Raw genomic sequence first — 15,725 nt, 5'->3', positions numbered from 1 at the left:
AGAAATTTAAGGTTCTTCCTTTTGAAAACTCAGAATGTCTTTCAAATATCTTACCCATGTGTAACACATTCTGGAAATTTTAACCCAATTTCATAATGAGTGTAGACTTGAGAACAGACATAGTTTAAAGACCAGACATATTTATAAGTTAATTAGATCTATGCCTCTCAGGGATATAGCAGTGTTCTTATTCTACATATACATGAAGAATTTATATTTTCACACCAGTAGGAAGTATACCTACATTAAGCCTTGGCAACATGGCCAAACTCATCTCTACAAAATATCAAAAATTAGCCGGGCATGGTGGCTCATACTTGTATTCCCAGCTACTCAGCAGGCTGAGGTGAGAGGATCTCTTGAGCCAGGGGAGGTTGAGGCTGCAGAAAGCCGTGATTGTACCACTGCACTTCAACTTGGGTGACAGAGTGAGACCCTGTCTCAGAAGAAGAAGAAAGAGGAAAGAAGAAAGAAGGAAGAAGGAAGAAGAAGAAAAGAAGTATACCTGCATTATTATATAGATAATGATACTTGGGGAGGGGATGGGATGGTGAGTAGAATGTTCTATTTTTTCCTTGAGGGGTACAGATTCAGTGTGTTTCTACATTTTATGAACGTTTTTATACCTCAGTGTCTTGGGGATAAATTTTTTAATCAATTTTAGGTAGAATTTAAAAGTTGTGAATTATAAGCTAACAGCTATGCACAGAAATCATTAGCATTCCAAATAAGGTATTGCTTTTAACTACGGACAGGTGTTGTTTGTTTGTTTGTTGTGTGTTTTTGTTTATTTGTTTTTTGGTATGGATATACTACATTTGTTCTATAGCTTTTGGGAAACATATTTACCAAACAGCTTGAAGGGAATAATTTGTCAAGGCATCCTGGAGTTAAAACCTTCTTAAGTCAAATTATTAGCAGATATATTTTGTGAATATATTTGTCTATAGACATATAAGAAGAATTTCTTCAAAATTTGATTTTTAAGAAGTAATTTACTCCCCTTTACTGACAATCAACTAGAATTTTCTTATCAGGTATTAGGAAAAAATTGTGCAGGGTCCTTGGAGACCATCTATTCCAATCCAGCCTCTCCTCTTTTATAACAGGCAAGGAATTTTGAGTTATTCTTATAGAAGAATAACATTTCTGCAACTAAGAAGTTTTCCATGCTTTTCTTATTATGCATTATTTTATTACTGTATCTTCTCACCACTATAGACTAAAGTAAAAGTGAAGGGAAAGTCTGTATATAGGTCTCAAGAAATTTGATTTAGAATACTTTAAAGCCATGTTACTAAGAAACGTAAATATTTCATGCAAGCAAACACGTTCATTTCATTTTAAAGATCCTGCTGAACTGCTGAACCCTAAGCCTTATGCATTTATGAAAGCTATGAAAGAAATTATTATTATTCCAATAGCTATAGCATGTTTAATTAGTAATAATCATACCTTTCCCAGATCAGATTTCCAAAGTCAAGTGCTTGGGGCTAGGAAAGAAGGTATATGCATGAGTCGACTCTCAGTCTATTTTCAGGTTATTTTAAAATTGAATTTCCTCCTTGCAGACTGTCATTAGTCTAGTTATGCTACTAGAAGACAAGAAGACATTAAGGAATCTTGGAACCAGGAGGGACATGCATTTGCTCAAGAAAGATTCGCTAGTGCCTGATCAGTATCAGGCAGTGTAGTAAGAATTGGCGATACAAAGATTAAAAAACAGTGCCTGTCCTCAAGGAGGTAACCGCACAGGATGAAAGGCAAATATAGAAACAAACACATATAATAAAATGCTTTGAAATATGATAGTAGAAGGTATAAGATCAACCCTGCCAGCATGGTGGCAGAGGTTGGGGGTGGGAGGTCATGAAGAGCTTCAGGAGGAGTGACCTCGAGTGTCTTGTAAAATGGGTACACATTTATCATGTGACCCAGGAGAGGGAGAAGGAAAAGTCTGGAAGGAGAGGAAACAGTAGGTGCAAAGGCATGGAGCTAGGGACAGAATGGGCCTGGGGAACAAGTCCTAAGGTTTGTCTACGGTGTGAGTGTGGGGAGAGACAAGACTGGAGGAGTTAGCAGAGGTCAGCTCCAGGATGGGCCAGGACAGCATGCTAAGTAAGGATTTAGGATTTTATCTTTATTTTATTTTTGAGACAGAGTCTGGCTCTTTCGCCCAGGCTGGAGTGCAGTGGCGCCATCTTGGCTCACTGCAAGTTCCGCCTCCCAGGTTCATGCCATTCTCCTGCCTCAGCCTCCGGAGTAGCTGGGACTACAGAAGCCCGACATCACGCCCGGCTAATTTTTCTATTTTTAGTAGAGACGGGGTTTCCCTGTGTTAGCCAGGATGGTCTCAAACTCCTGACCTTGTGATCTGCCCGCCTCAGCCTCCCAAAGTGCTGGGATTACAGGTATTTTATTTTATTTTTTGAGACAGGGTTTTGTTCTTGTTGCCCAGCCTGGAGTGCAGTGGCATGATCTCAGCTCACCCCGCAATCTCCGCCTCCCAGGTTCAAGCTATTCTCCTGCCTCAGCCCCCCAAATAGGTGGGATTACAGGCATGTGCCATCACGCCCGGCTAATTTTTTATTTTTAGTAGAGACAGGGTTTCTCCATGTTGGTCAGGTTGGTCTTGAACCCCTGACCTCAGGTGATCCGCCCCTTCGGCCTCCCAAAGTGCTGGGATTACAGGCAGGAGCCACCACACCTGGCCAGGATTTTATCTTATAATAATAATTGAAATAATTTACATCATGCACTTATTCTGCGTCAGGCATTGGTATGAGCACTTGACCTATACTGAGTTTATTTAACCCTCACAACAACTCTACAAAATAAGTACAGTCATCCCCAGCATTAGTGGGGGATTGGTTCCAGGACCTCCCTCGGATACCAAAACCCATGGATGTTCAAGTCCTTTATAGAAAATGGTGTAGTATTTGCATATAATCTATGCACATCCTTCTGTATACTTTAAACATCTGTAGATTATTCATAAATACCTAAAACAATGTTAATGCTATGTAAATAGTTGTTGTACTGTATGTTTAAGGCACAATAACAAAAAAAAGTCTGTACATGTTCAGTACAGTTTTTTTTTAAAAAGAATATTTTCCAGCCATGCTTCTTGTATCCCTGAATGTGGAACCCACAGATAGAGAGGCCCCACTATGTGTATTATTACTGCCCTCATTTTACAAATAAGAAAACTGGGGCACAGGGAGGTTAAATAACTTGAAAAAGGCCACACAACAAATAAATAATAAATCTAGAAATCAAACCTAGCTTGTCATACTCTTGACCATGGGTTTATGTGTCCTACTTAATGGGTTGGTGACTTCTTTTCAAAAGAGGACTGAGATAATCAGATTTTATTTGAGAAAGATCCTTCTGGAGGTCATGTGGATGATTAGAGGAGGAGGTCAGGTGTAGCAGGAAGTAGAAAAAGGATCCAGGGAGAGCAATTAGGAGACTTGTACAAAAATCCAAGCGAGAAGTGATAATTATCTTACCCAAGAAATGTAGGCAGAAACCCAGGAACCCTCCTGGGCCTTGGAATGCCTTGGCCCAGAAGACATCTTGTATTTGACGCTTGGAGAGGATTGGTTTTTAGCATCCCCTCCTATGCTGTGCAACGAAATTACTTTTAGCAGTAACCATGAGATGGAACAAATGATAACGGCGAGAAAAGAAACCCATTTCTTTCTGTTGAAGTCTTATATGTAATCAGGCCAGCAAAATAAATAAAAAATAAAGATTTTTGTATGAAAAGGGGGACAAGAACAATGGATTAGCACTTTTAAGTGACATTAATGTATTTTTAAAAAATGGAAGAAAAAAGTATTTCTACGTATTAGTCCAAAGTGATCATGAGTTCACCAGGCCAATAGGAGAGGGTCCCAGGGAGGGCATCTCAGGAAGAGGGAATGGCACAGGTAAAGGCATGGAAGTGTGAGAAGCCTGGAAGAACTGAGCCCTGAGAGTCATTTGGTTTAGCAGACCCAAGAGCCCATGAGTGACAGGCACTGGCAGAAGACAAGAGAAGAGGATGACATTAGAGGGACAGGATAGATTATAAACTAAAGGGTTTTGCACACGAAGAGAAATTTTTCCCTTGGCAAGATAGGTGGCAGTGTGGAGGAGAAACTTGTTAGGATCCTGGCAGGAGAGGCAGAAATACCCCATAAAAGGTAATGGGTCCTAGCAGGGTGCGGTGAGTTACACCTGTAATCCCAGCACTTTGGGAGGCTGGGGCGGGTGGATCACGAGGTCTGGAGTTCGAGACCAGCCTGACCAACATGAAGAAACTCTGTCTCTAATAAAAATACAAAAATTAGCTGGGCGTGGTGGCGCACGCCTGTCATCCCAGCTACTCAGGAGGCTGAGGCAGGAGAATTGCTTGAACCCGGGGGATGGAGGTTGCAGTGAGCTGAGATCGTGCCATTGCACTCCAGCCTGGGTGACAGAGCAAGACTCCGTCTCAAAAAAAAAAAAAAAAAAAAAAAAGTAATGGGTCCCTATACAGAGACGGTGGCAGTTTCAGGATGGAAAGCAGAAAACAGTGTTAAGATGGGTGGCCATTTGGGCACAGGCTTCCCCCAGGGCACCAGGTACTAAATGTGGAGTCAGCCTTCACTAGATTCTGGTTTGGTTGTTTCAAAATGTACTCCAAGAGCCCAACAGATGTGCCCCACATGAAGTAGGTGCTGCAGCTGGCACTTAATAGTGTCTTGCACAGTGCCTGCTGAGACCAAGTGTGTGCTCTTTGAACAGTAGCTCCAAAAATGACCCTTCGGAAAGGTAGCCATAAGTCCCAGTTTGCTGTGCTTCAGCCAGGGTCTTTGGGAAAATGTATTAATAGGGTTTCCTTTCACTCTTAAAAGCATAATTTTGATGATAAATTATATGGTAGCCTTATCTTTCGGTGTAACCCCTCTTAGGTGGACCCTTGAGGGTTGCTAGCGCTGTCTGTGGAATCTGGAGGGTGGTAAGGATGCAAAGACATCATGGACCTCATTTCTGCTCAGCCAACTCATCCCTCTAGGTCTCGCTCTGGAAAAAATTCCCCATAATGTCTCTAGAAGAATTACAGTGCATGCAACTTTGAGGAATTAGGGAAAAGAGTATTGGAACGAAACTCTTGAAAACTAAATTCTACCTTCGCTGTGCCCCCAAATTAGCTGTGCAGCCTCGGACAAGTCGCCTATCTCTCTGGGCCTCATGATTCTCATCTATGAATCGAGAGGACGCAGCCAGATAGGTTCTGAGATCTCTCCCAGCTTTAAGAAACGACCAAAGGGCCTATTTTTCAGAAGCCAATAATATATGGCAGTTCCTACGGACTCTAACCTTCCCTCGAGAATCACGGCCAACACTAGCTCTGTGCTAGTTATTCAAGGTTATTCCTTGCCTCTGCCCTGGGGTGTGACCACCTTCGCAATCTCTTTAAACACCAAAGGCTCTCAAAATTGATCCTATAGCCATATATCTGTATCTATACTCTCTATCGATATAGATAGATATATTTTGATATTTATCCATCCGTCTAGTCCCGGTTAAGACAGCAGTTAAACACCGGCAGAATAAAGTTGCTCCCACCTGTTAACTAGCCTCGACCGACCCTGCTCCAGCCAACTCTTGTCGCCCCCAAGCGTGGGAATCGCGAGACCTCCCAGGCAAAAGGCTTTATGTCTGTTTGTTTGTTTGTTTGTTTATTACCTTGAATTCCTCTTTCCAGCCCTTCTTGGGCGCGCGTACACGTCTCCGGTCTTCAGCAGGTTGGGAAGGTCCACAGCCCATGCTGCGCGCGCGCGCTCCTCCTCCGCGGGCTTGGCTGCTGTGCGCCCCCGCGAGCGCTCCCTGCCGCGCTCCGGCGCCGGTGGTCCCGCGCTCCTGCGCCCTGCGCCCCTGCCACTGCGCTCGGGCGCCACCCGCCTCTCCCACTTCCCGCGCTTAAACCCCGGGCAGGACGCACTGAGTTTCTGGGCAGTCGCCAGGAATGGTTGCCACAATAAATTACGTCATGCAGACCTGGGATCTGGGCGGAGATAGGACTCTGGTAACTGAAAACTAGAAGGTTGGAGGCGTCTAAATCACAGCTAGGATGCAAATGGCAGCCCTATCCAGAGCGAGGGGCCGGGGGAAAGCCCGCTGCCTGGCTGCATTGCTTTGAAAAGTACCAGAGTCGCAAGCATCTTGCGGGAACCTCTTATTTTTCCTCTTTGTAAGACACGGTGTGTGTGACACGCCCCTACCCCTGGTGCCTGGACTACATCCTTGTTTTTAGACACTGTCTGTAGTGAAGGTGATCGTGTGGAATGCGAGGCAGGTGTCCGGTCGCAGAGAGGGCTGTTGAGGGCCGGAGGACGGAGTGGAGGCGGCCCCGACAGCACCGGAAGGCAGTGGCACAAAGCGACCTCAGAAAGACGGTCGCACGAACAGAAACCCACACGATGAAGAAAAGCAGATACTTAGGGCCATAAACAGCTCAGCAGCCGCCAAATGGGTCACGCAAATCGTTTTAATGGCAGGTGCATTTTACGAGCTGTTAGGCTGTATGGAAAGAGCATGGCTATGCATTTTTCTAGCAGAGAATTAAATCAAGAAGGTGTTATCCGTCCAAAAAGGCAGACCAGGAAGACTGCTCCAATGAGGAACAAGTTTGTCTTTTCCGGATATTTTCTTTTAATCTTAATTTTTATTTTATTTTTTTAAAGAATTAAAACAGGAACTAAAAGGAATCTTAGAGGTCTCCTATCAACTCTTTTTTTTAGTTTTACAGAAGTTGAGTGACTTTCCCAAGGTCAACGGGAAGCTAGTTAATGAAGGTAGGATGAGGAACTAGGTGGCCTGACTCAGTTTCTCTCTGTCTCCACAATACCAGGAAAGTACAACTGAGGATTCTTAGAGGTGTAAAAATCCTGGGTCCTTCCAAGGAAACTAATGCTCAGCTCTGTGACAGGAAGCTGATTACTTACAGCATTTAAACTCATTTCACTGTTATTGGATATTGCTGTCAATTTTCCTTCTACTAAAATTGAGGAAGAGGAAAGACGAGGAAATGAAACTCAACTCAAAGTATTATAATTATGGAGCAAGAAACATTGAAGATTTATTGAATGAAGAGTTGAAACAAAGCTAAAATGGTGTTGGGGGAACAGCTCTGATAGTATTAACTCATGGGTGTCATAAGACACATGTAATGCCCCAACTGGAAACTGGGGGAAATTCTCGATTAGAATATTCCAACACAAAGAACACCAATAAAATGTTCTTGAGCAAGTTGAATGGATGTTTGTATAAATGTAAGGGTAAGATACTGCACACAACTTTTTTTTTTTTTCTTTTAAGGCTCTCTGTGAACAGAGATTTGCTGAGAAGGAGTAGGTGGTACCCAAGTGTGTTGTGCAGGTGTTGTCTGCAGCATCCTAGGACTACAGTGTGTAAACTAAAATAAAATCCTAAGCCCACCATAGACTGAACAGACCCCTTCTGAGCCAAGGGGACCCCAGAACAACTTAAAAACCAAGTTCCTGGTTATGACGGAATGAGAGGACAGACATGCCTTTTTTTTTTTTTTATACCGCCTTGGTTTAGACACAACAACTGATCAGCATTAATGTTAAAATAGAGACCAGAAGATTGGCAGAACAGGCGGTGGCTCACGCCTGTAATCCCAGCCCTTTGGGAGGCCAAGGCAGGTGGATCACCTTAGGTCAGGAGTTCAAGACCAACCTGGCCAACCTGGCGAATCACCGTCTCTACTAAAATTACAAAAATTAGCGGGTGTGGTGGCGGGTGTCTGTAATCCCAGATACTTGGGAGGCTGAGGCAGGGAGAATTGCTTGAACCCGGAAGGTGGAGAGTGCAGTGAACCGAGATGGCACCATTGCAGTCCAGCCTGGGTGACAGAGCGAGACTCCATCTCAAAAAAAAAAAAAAAAAAGAAGATTGACAGAACTTTCGTGGCAGTAACATACCAAATTATAAATAGGACCTAAGGCAATGGTTAAGTCATACACCTCTACATTTAAAGAAGAAACTATGTTCTAATCTTGCTGTGAAGTTTTTCTTTCTCTTTAGCAGCTAAACAAGCACTGGCCGGAAATAAGCAATATTGAAACAATTACAGCTTATCCAGCTCACAGGCTCTAACTGACCTCCTGCGACACCAGCCCTAACTACAGCTTTGATTGGACAAGAGATCAATTTCAGTAACTTTCTCCTGATAAGAAGACCAGCGACCATGGACTGTTTCTGGCCAGTTGACAGAGGTTATGCACTTGCATGCTTCATGTCCTCAAAAGACCTTTTGATATATAGGACTTACTTGTAATACATTCAAATGTTAAATCACCCCAAAGTGAACATGGGGTGATATGTTAACATGCATGTTTGTTTAATACATATGCATCCGAACTACCTTTATGAATATTCATAGCTCCTCCTACAACCTGTTGAATATGTATGTTTAGCCAGCCGGTTCAGGATAAAGCTGTTACCCCAACCCCTACTCCTTTGAAGCCCCTGTCTCTGGTCTTTGCACGAGGCAAGCTTCTCAGCCTGAAGGATGGCCACCTTGCAGGCTGTAACCCTTTATAAGAAATGAAGTTTTCTCTCCTTTCCACATTTCTAGATACTGTGTGTTTTTTAAGTTAACATATCCAAAGTTGTGAAAATGCCCTTTTTCTGGGGGTCTGTTAGGGCCAGTTTTTACTGGCTGATGAGAGCTGATTAACAGGAAATTTGGCCCCAGTTGTTAAATACAGCTGTTATTAAAATTATATAAACTTACAATTTAACTAGCTATGTTAAAAAAAAAACCATAGGTAATATATACAACCAGACTTTGAGTAGCAAGGGTGTAGAACACCTCTGAATATTAAATCATTACTGCAAAAACAGAAAATAGAAAAGAAAAATGGAAGACAGGAGAAAGAAGTGAGGAGGAAAATGAAGGAGAAGAATCAAGACAAAGTCCATTAGACAATCAAGTATAGAAGAAAAGAAACACTGGCCTCATTTTATGAAGGAATTTTCAGTCTAGGAAGATCATTATGCATAAAATTACAACCAGGAGCCCTGATGTTACACCAGCTGCTTATTTCTCTTCCCTAGTAGAGAAAGGATCTTTGTATTTAGTGGATCAGGGTGAAGGAGAAAAGAAAATCCTCGCCTGCCATCACCCAACCTAGGAGTTGGTTTTCTCTCTCTTCAGGTAGAAACTTAACCCACATGGGATGCAGGATAAACCAGAGAGCAGCCTTGTCTTCCTGCAGCACTCTCAGCAATAGCGTATTAGGGCAAGGTATTAGGGCAGGGTGAGTCATAGGCAGCCCAGAGGCTTCAGATTCCATGGTGGAAGCTTTCTGATATCAATTCCAGCTCTAAGCTTTTCTAAGAAGTAGAAAGTCACATGGAGAAATCAGTTCTAATCCCAGTACCACATTTACTGAGTTTACTGGCATCTTTCCATAAATAGAAAAATTATGTACTGATTTTCATTCCCAAACATGTCTCAATGGACTAATTATTACAATAATAGCTAATATTTTGAGTGCTTGTTGAGGATTAGGTAAATGAGGGCAGCTAGTGGCTAATGTTGGCATTTCTACTTTAACAGCCTACTATTAGTCTAAAGCAAAGACTAGAAAACCCACCGACCAAATCTTGCCCACTCTGTCTTTATAGGACACATGAGCTAAGAATGAATTTTGTGTTTTAAGTGGCTGAAAAAAAAAATGAAGGAGAGTACGATTTAGTGATTTGTGAAAATTATATGAAATTCAAATGTCAGTGTTTGTAAATAAAGTTTTATTGGAACACAGACATTCCCATTTGTTTACATATTATCACCAACAGCTGCTTTTCTGGCAGAGTTGAGTAGTTATGGCAGAGATCATATGGTCTGCAAAGCCTAAAATCTTTATTATCCAGCCTCTTATGGAACATGTTTGCTGATCCCAGATTTAAAATGATAAAGTAACTCCCACAAACTTATTAAATCACTACAAGGAACCCGAGCAGCCAGAAAGAGTTTGTGCTACTTTCAGAAGGGCAAAAAACTCCGAGGGTATAAATGCCACACAAGGGAATGTATCTCATTAAATAACAGAATTCCCAGGCCTTTAAAACATGTTAAGTGGCTTCATTCAGCTGATAGGCCCTCCCATGCTTCGCTGCAGCACTCTGTTCAACAGGGGGGCTATAGGGCGGGAACGACACTTCACTGTGTTGCATCTGAGATGTACTGCAGGGAGCACCGTGGCTTCTGGAAAAACACAAGAGGGCACCAGCTTGTAGGAAACAGGTGGCATTTTGAGTGTCATCTTGAATTCAAGATCAAATTTTATTTTTAAATTAAATTAAAAATTTTTTTTGAGATGGAGTTTTGCTCTTGTTGCCCAGGCTGGAGTGCAGTGGCACTATCTCGGCTCACTGCAACCTCCGCCTCCTTTGTCCAAGTGATTATCCTGCCTCAGCCTCCCAAGTAGCTGGGATCACAGGCGCCCGCCACCACACCCAGCTAATTTTTGTATTTTAGTAGAGACAGGATTTCACCATGTTGACCAGGCTGGTCTCGAACTCCTGACCTCAGGTGATCCTGCCTTGGCCTCCCAAAGTGCTGGGCTTATAGGCATGAGCCACCGCACCTGGTGTAAGATCTAATTTTAAAATCCCATGTTGTTCTGGTTCTTCACATCCCTTTGCCAGACATTTCAACCCAAACATTCCATTACTTGAAAACAGTCACCCCTCATCCCTCATATACATTGTGTTGCTCAGTTATAAGGGGTCTCTGAAGTTTCTGGCTCTGAATCTGCTGGGGCAGGTTGCCTCAGTTACTGTAACAAGCACATTTAGGAAGCTCACAAATCTGTCTGTGAACAGTTGTGTGATAAAGAAAACTGCGATTACTAAAGGAAATTTGAATCAGAATATTGTCATTAAAAACACACACACACGACAACACATTTGCATAATCAAGATTTTTGCAATTCATTTGCCAATACTTGCAATAACACCAGTAATGAATGAATGGTGTTGCCCCAAAATAGAGTCCAGGCATATTTTAGGTATCCCTTTAAGAGAGTTGGTTTGACAGATTCTTGCAGAGAACAACCAGAAATAAATAAATAAGCCCACAAACAGGGGAACAATTGTTTGTTGAACCTTGGCATTAAGCCAATAATCTTGATGTTTGCTCATTCAACACAAACTGGGTAAATACAGAGAGTAAAACACCAATCTCAGGGTAATAACTCAGAGAACGGCAGTGTAACAGTAAATTTAGCTATAATAATCTCATAGAATTATAAGACTTCCATTTACATCTATGTTAAGAAGCAGTTCTGAACTGCATTTAGATATTGTATAGGTCTAATACTGTGCTGAGAATTTAATGGGGATGTGTAAAATGAGAAACAATACTTGCTGAATGGCAGTTGGAAAAGGCAAGCTTGCTTTTTAGAAAGCTGTAACAACTCTTAAGGTTACACATGGCAATTTTCACACACTGATATTCTCACAATTAAAGAAAAGTAATATTTAAATGATTTTCACTGCTTCCAATTTTGGCAGTACGTGGGCAAAAAGCACTGAGACTTTTCGAATTAGTGGTGTGATTTTTCCGTGCTGGCCTTGAACATATTGTTTGACGCTCCAGGGGAGTTTGGCTGCTTGAAGAACTGAAAAAATGAGGGGAAGAACAAAGCTCTCTCAGAAACTTGAATTTTTTCTCCACTGGAATGTGGTGGAAAGAATGCTGGGCCGGCTGGGTCCCTTCTGATCCCAGCCCTGTTCTGTTATGGAGCAGCCTTGAGGAAGGCATTTAATCTCTGGGGGCTGGACTAGGAGGTACTGGATGTTTAATAGTTCCTGGAGCTCTGGTTCTCAAAGCGAGGCACTACAGCATCTGTTTTAGAATAGCCTCTGCTGCTTGTCATCAATGCATATTCCCAGCAACAAGAACAAGGGTGCCGGATTGGAACCTGCAGGACTGGTGCCTCGGAATCTGTGTTTTCAACAAGTACCTCAGGTTATTCACATGCGCAGGGATGACTGACACATTGCAGAGAGCAGAGCAGAGAAGAGAAGAACTTGGGCGTCCGAGGGAGACTGACCAGGTTTCACCTTTGACCTTGGGACGTTATTTCACCTTCCTAAGTCCTAGTTTACTCTTCTTTAAGAAAGGAGATAGTAGGCCAGGTGCAGTGGCTCATGGCTATAATTCCAGCACTTTGGGAGGCTGAGGCGGGCAGATCACCTGAGATCAGGAGTTCGAGACCACTCTGGCCAACACGGTGAAACCCCGTCTCTACTCTAAATACAAAAAATCAGCTGGGCATGGTGGCGCGTGTCTGTAGTCCCAGCTGCTTGGGAGGCTGAGGCAGGAGAATTGCTTGAACCTGGGAGGCAGAGGCTGCAGTGAGCCGAGATTGTGCCACTGCACTCCAGCCTGGGCAACAGAGTGAGACTCTGTATCAAAAAAAAAAAAAAAAAAAAAAAAGAAAGAAGAAGCTAGTAATAATACCTAGCTTCTTTCTAGGGTTATTGGGAAAATTAAATTAGAAAAAAAAGGCCTGAAAAGTGCTTCCTTCACAATATTCCTGCACAATAGTTATGCAATATATGGCAATTGAGATGATCTACAAATTTGTCATTTAGGGTAGATGTATTTTTTATTGTAAAGGAGATAAAATTATAAATTCTGGCTGAAATTCACAAATTTATCAAATTAGCTTTACTGCAAGTGAAGAAAAAGTTTTTTATCAAATAATCTGGTTTTTCTTTTTTTTGTTTTTTGAGACAGAGTCTCGCTCTCACCTAGGCTGGAGTGCAGTGGCGCAATCTTGGCTCACTGCAAGCTCTGCCTTCTGGGTTCACGCCATTCTCCTGCCTCAGCCTCCTGAGTAGCTGGGACTACAGGCGCCCACCACCATGCCCAGCTAATTTTTTGTATTTTTTAGTAGAGACGGGGTTTTACCTTGTTAGCCAGGATGGTCTCGATCTCCTGACCTTGTGATCCGCCCGCCTCGGCCTCCCAAAGTGCTGGGATTACAGGAGTGAGCCACCTCGCCTGGCCAAATAATCTGGTTTTAAACAGGATTTTTTTTTTAAACCATGAGTTTGACTACATCTCATTTTTAGACCAACATAATTCAACTGATATATCAAGCCACAAAGCTTTAGGAAAATCAGGGCTGGGTGTGGTGGCTCATGCCTGCCATCATAGCGCTTTGGGAGGCTGAGGCAGATTAACTGAGCCCAGGAGTTCGAGACCAGCCTGGGCAACATGGCGAAACTCTGTCTCTACAAAAAATACAAAAAATTGGCTGGGCGTGGTGGCATATAGTCCCAGCCACCCGGTCAGCTGAGGTGGGAGAATCACCTGACCCTGGGAGGTTGAGACTGTAGTGAGCTGAGATCGCACCACTGCACTGTAGCCTGTACTCCAGTCTGGGTGACAGAGTAAGACCTTGTCTCAAAATAAAAATAAAAAGTAACAAAAAAAAGAAAATCAGAAAAGTGTGCCAGTACTGTGTGGCATATATCACCAACTAGACTCAAGCATTACCGTCGTCGCAGTGGCTGTCCCCGCTGTTCCTCTAGGGAAGCTCCCTCCTGAGCACGGATGGGGTTTGCATAAGTCCCATGATTCTCGCTTCTTTTGCTCACACCCTCCTTCCCTCTGTCTTCTCTCATTTGGCTCTGCAATTATAGCAGCTACAGAGAGCTGCCTGTTCTCTATTCTTTTTCAGAACAAGCTGCAGTGAGGGCCTGATAGTCAAAATTACATGGAGGAAAATCACAGCTCTTCTCCCCTAGAAAGTCTGCTGAGTCTCACCAGGACAATCTCACAGGGAGGCTGCCACCAATTCTCTCTGCAAGGACTGTGAAACTCAGGTACAAGCCTAGTAGGGTGGGAGTGGGGTGGGGAAGCAAGGAAGGGGCAGGGGGAGGCGGGGGGAGAGAGAGAGAGAGAGAGAGAGAGAGAGAGGGATTGAGAAAGGTTTGGGACACCTTTCCCAAACAGATGAGTGTGCTGGGGACCAGCCTCCACTGGTAAAGAGAAATTCCATTCTTCAACCTTCCTCTGCCTGAAGGGGCTTCATCCTCACACCAGGTGGCACCAGCGTCATTGCTTGCAGAAGTGGCTCTGCCACTTTTAATTTCTGAAACATGTATTATGCACCTATTAAGTGCTCAGCTGGGCCCTCCTGTTGGCCCACCTTTCAGCTGTGAGTCGGCAGATGGAATACTCGTAATGACAACCATTAAGGGAGTAGAGGAGCCCCGGTGAGACTGATGCACTGCGAATATGAAAATGTCATTTATTCTTAAAAAAATAAAATAACAAAGTCGGTGCCATCTTGGAAGGGGAACGTGCCAGTGGAAAGCTCTAGCTCAGTTTGTAAATGGTCCTGTGCAGCTACTGTTCAGGTCAGTTTTTAAATGTAGTTACCTACCTTGCCACCACACTTCCAGGTGCTAATATTAAGTAAGAGTGTCGGTCAAAAAAAGGTTATGCTGTTTCACACTCCACAGGGTACACAGTTGGCCCTCGGTATCTGGGTACCTGGTGTCTGCAGATTCCGCATCCACAGATTCAGCCACCACAGGTTAAAAATTTATAAAATAAGAATACAACAATAAAAAATAATGCTAATTAAAAACAATACAGTATAACAAGTACTTATATAGCATTTACACTGTATTAGGTATTGTAAATAATCTAGAGAGGATTTAAGGCATATGGGAGGATGTGTGTAGTTTGTATGCAAATGACATGTCAGTTTATATAAGGGACTTGAGCATCGATAGATTTTGGTGTCTGCAGGGTCCTGGAACCTGGGGAGATCGAGGGACAACTGTACATCAGCCTGCTGAGAAATGTTTTGCAGGATTCATGATTGGGATCTTCTTACTAAGCCTTTCTTGAGGGAGTGTCTCAGACTCAACCAGCCTCAATTTTCCCATGAATCCTTCTTCATTGCCTTCCTAGATTGCTACTCCGCATCTCAGCTGACCCCATTCAAACAAACTCCAATAGTGTCTCCAATCGCGTGCTGTGTTAAATTTTAACTTTATAACCAACCATCATTTGCTACTTCCATCTAACCAAGCCAGTTTCCTATGATGCACACACATGTGTTTAGCTCACAATTTGTTCTACATGCTTGCTTATTTATTCATTCAGCAAGTATTTATTGAGCCCCTACTGTGCACTAGCTGCTGTCTCAGGTGCTGGGGAGACAGGAAGATCAAAATAAAACCCCTGCCTTCAAGTGCCTTGTTGTTTAAGGGTCAACAGAATAAACACATAAGTGAATATATGTCATGTGAGGTGGTAAAAAGGGCTGGGCAGAAAATAAAGGTTGGAAAAGGATGGAAAGTACTGGAGGGGTGGTGTGATTTTAGGCTGGAGCGTCAGGAAAAGCAGAGAAGAAATGACTGTTACAGATGGAAGTGAGTGGAATGCTCCAAGCAGAGGGAACAGCAAGTGAAAGCGCCCTGTGGTAGAAGCATATTTGGCACATGTGAGGGACTGCATAAAGGCCAGTGTGGCTGCATGGGGGTTTGGGAGATGTAGGGACAAGGTCAGAGAGGTAGCCAATGTCAGCATCATTGCTGTTAGGACTGGGTGGGACCCCAAAAGAAGTATTAAATAGTACCATCTAGTTTTTGTTCTTGAGGAGGTCACGTGTTAATATACTGATTGTTTG

The 15,725-nt window shown here is 43.1% G+C and overlaps 1 protein-coding gene across 1 annotated transcript in view; it reads right to left on the bottom strand.

Moving 5' to 3' along the window:
* The window catches only part of STMND1 (stathmin domain containing 1), a 29,426-nt gene extending 23,426 nt beyond the window's left edge, over positions 1-6,000 (bottom strand). The window contains exon 1 of the mRNA XM_003823172.7: positions 5,719-6,000. Within this exon, the coding sequence (XP_003823220.1) occupies positions 5,719-5,799 (81 nt within the window). The 5' untranslated portion in view covers positions 5,800-6,000. The remainder of the gene's footprint in view (positions 1-5,718) is intronic.
* Positions 6,001-15,725: the final 9,725 nt, after the last annotated feature.

This window comes from Pan paniscus, chromosome 5 (genome assembly GCF_029289425.2).
Source record: "Pan paniscus chromosome 5, NHGRI_mPanPan1-v2.0_pri, whole genome shotgun sequence".
NCBI classification, from domain to species: Eukaryota; Metazoa; Chordata; class Mammalia; order Primates; family Hominidae; genus Pan; species Pan paniscus.
This window is presented reverse-complemented; position numbering and strand designations above follow the sequence as displayed.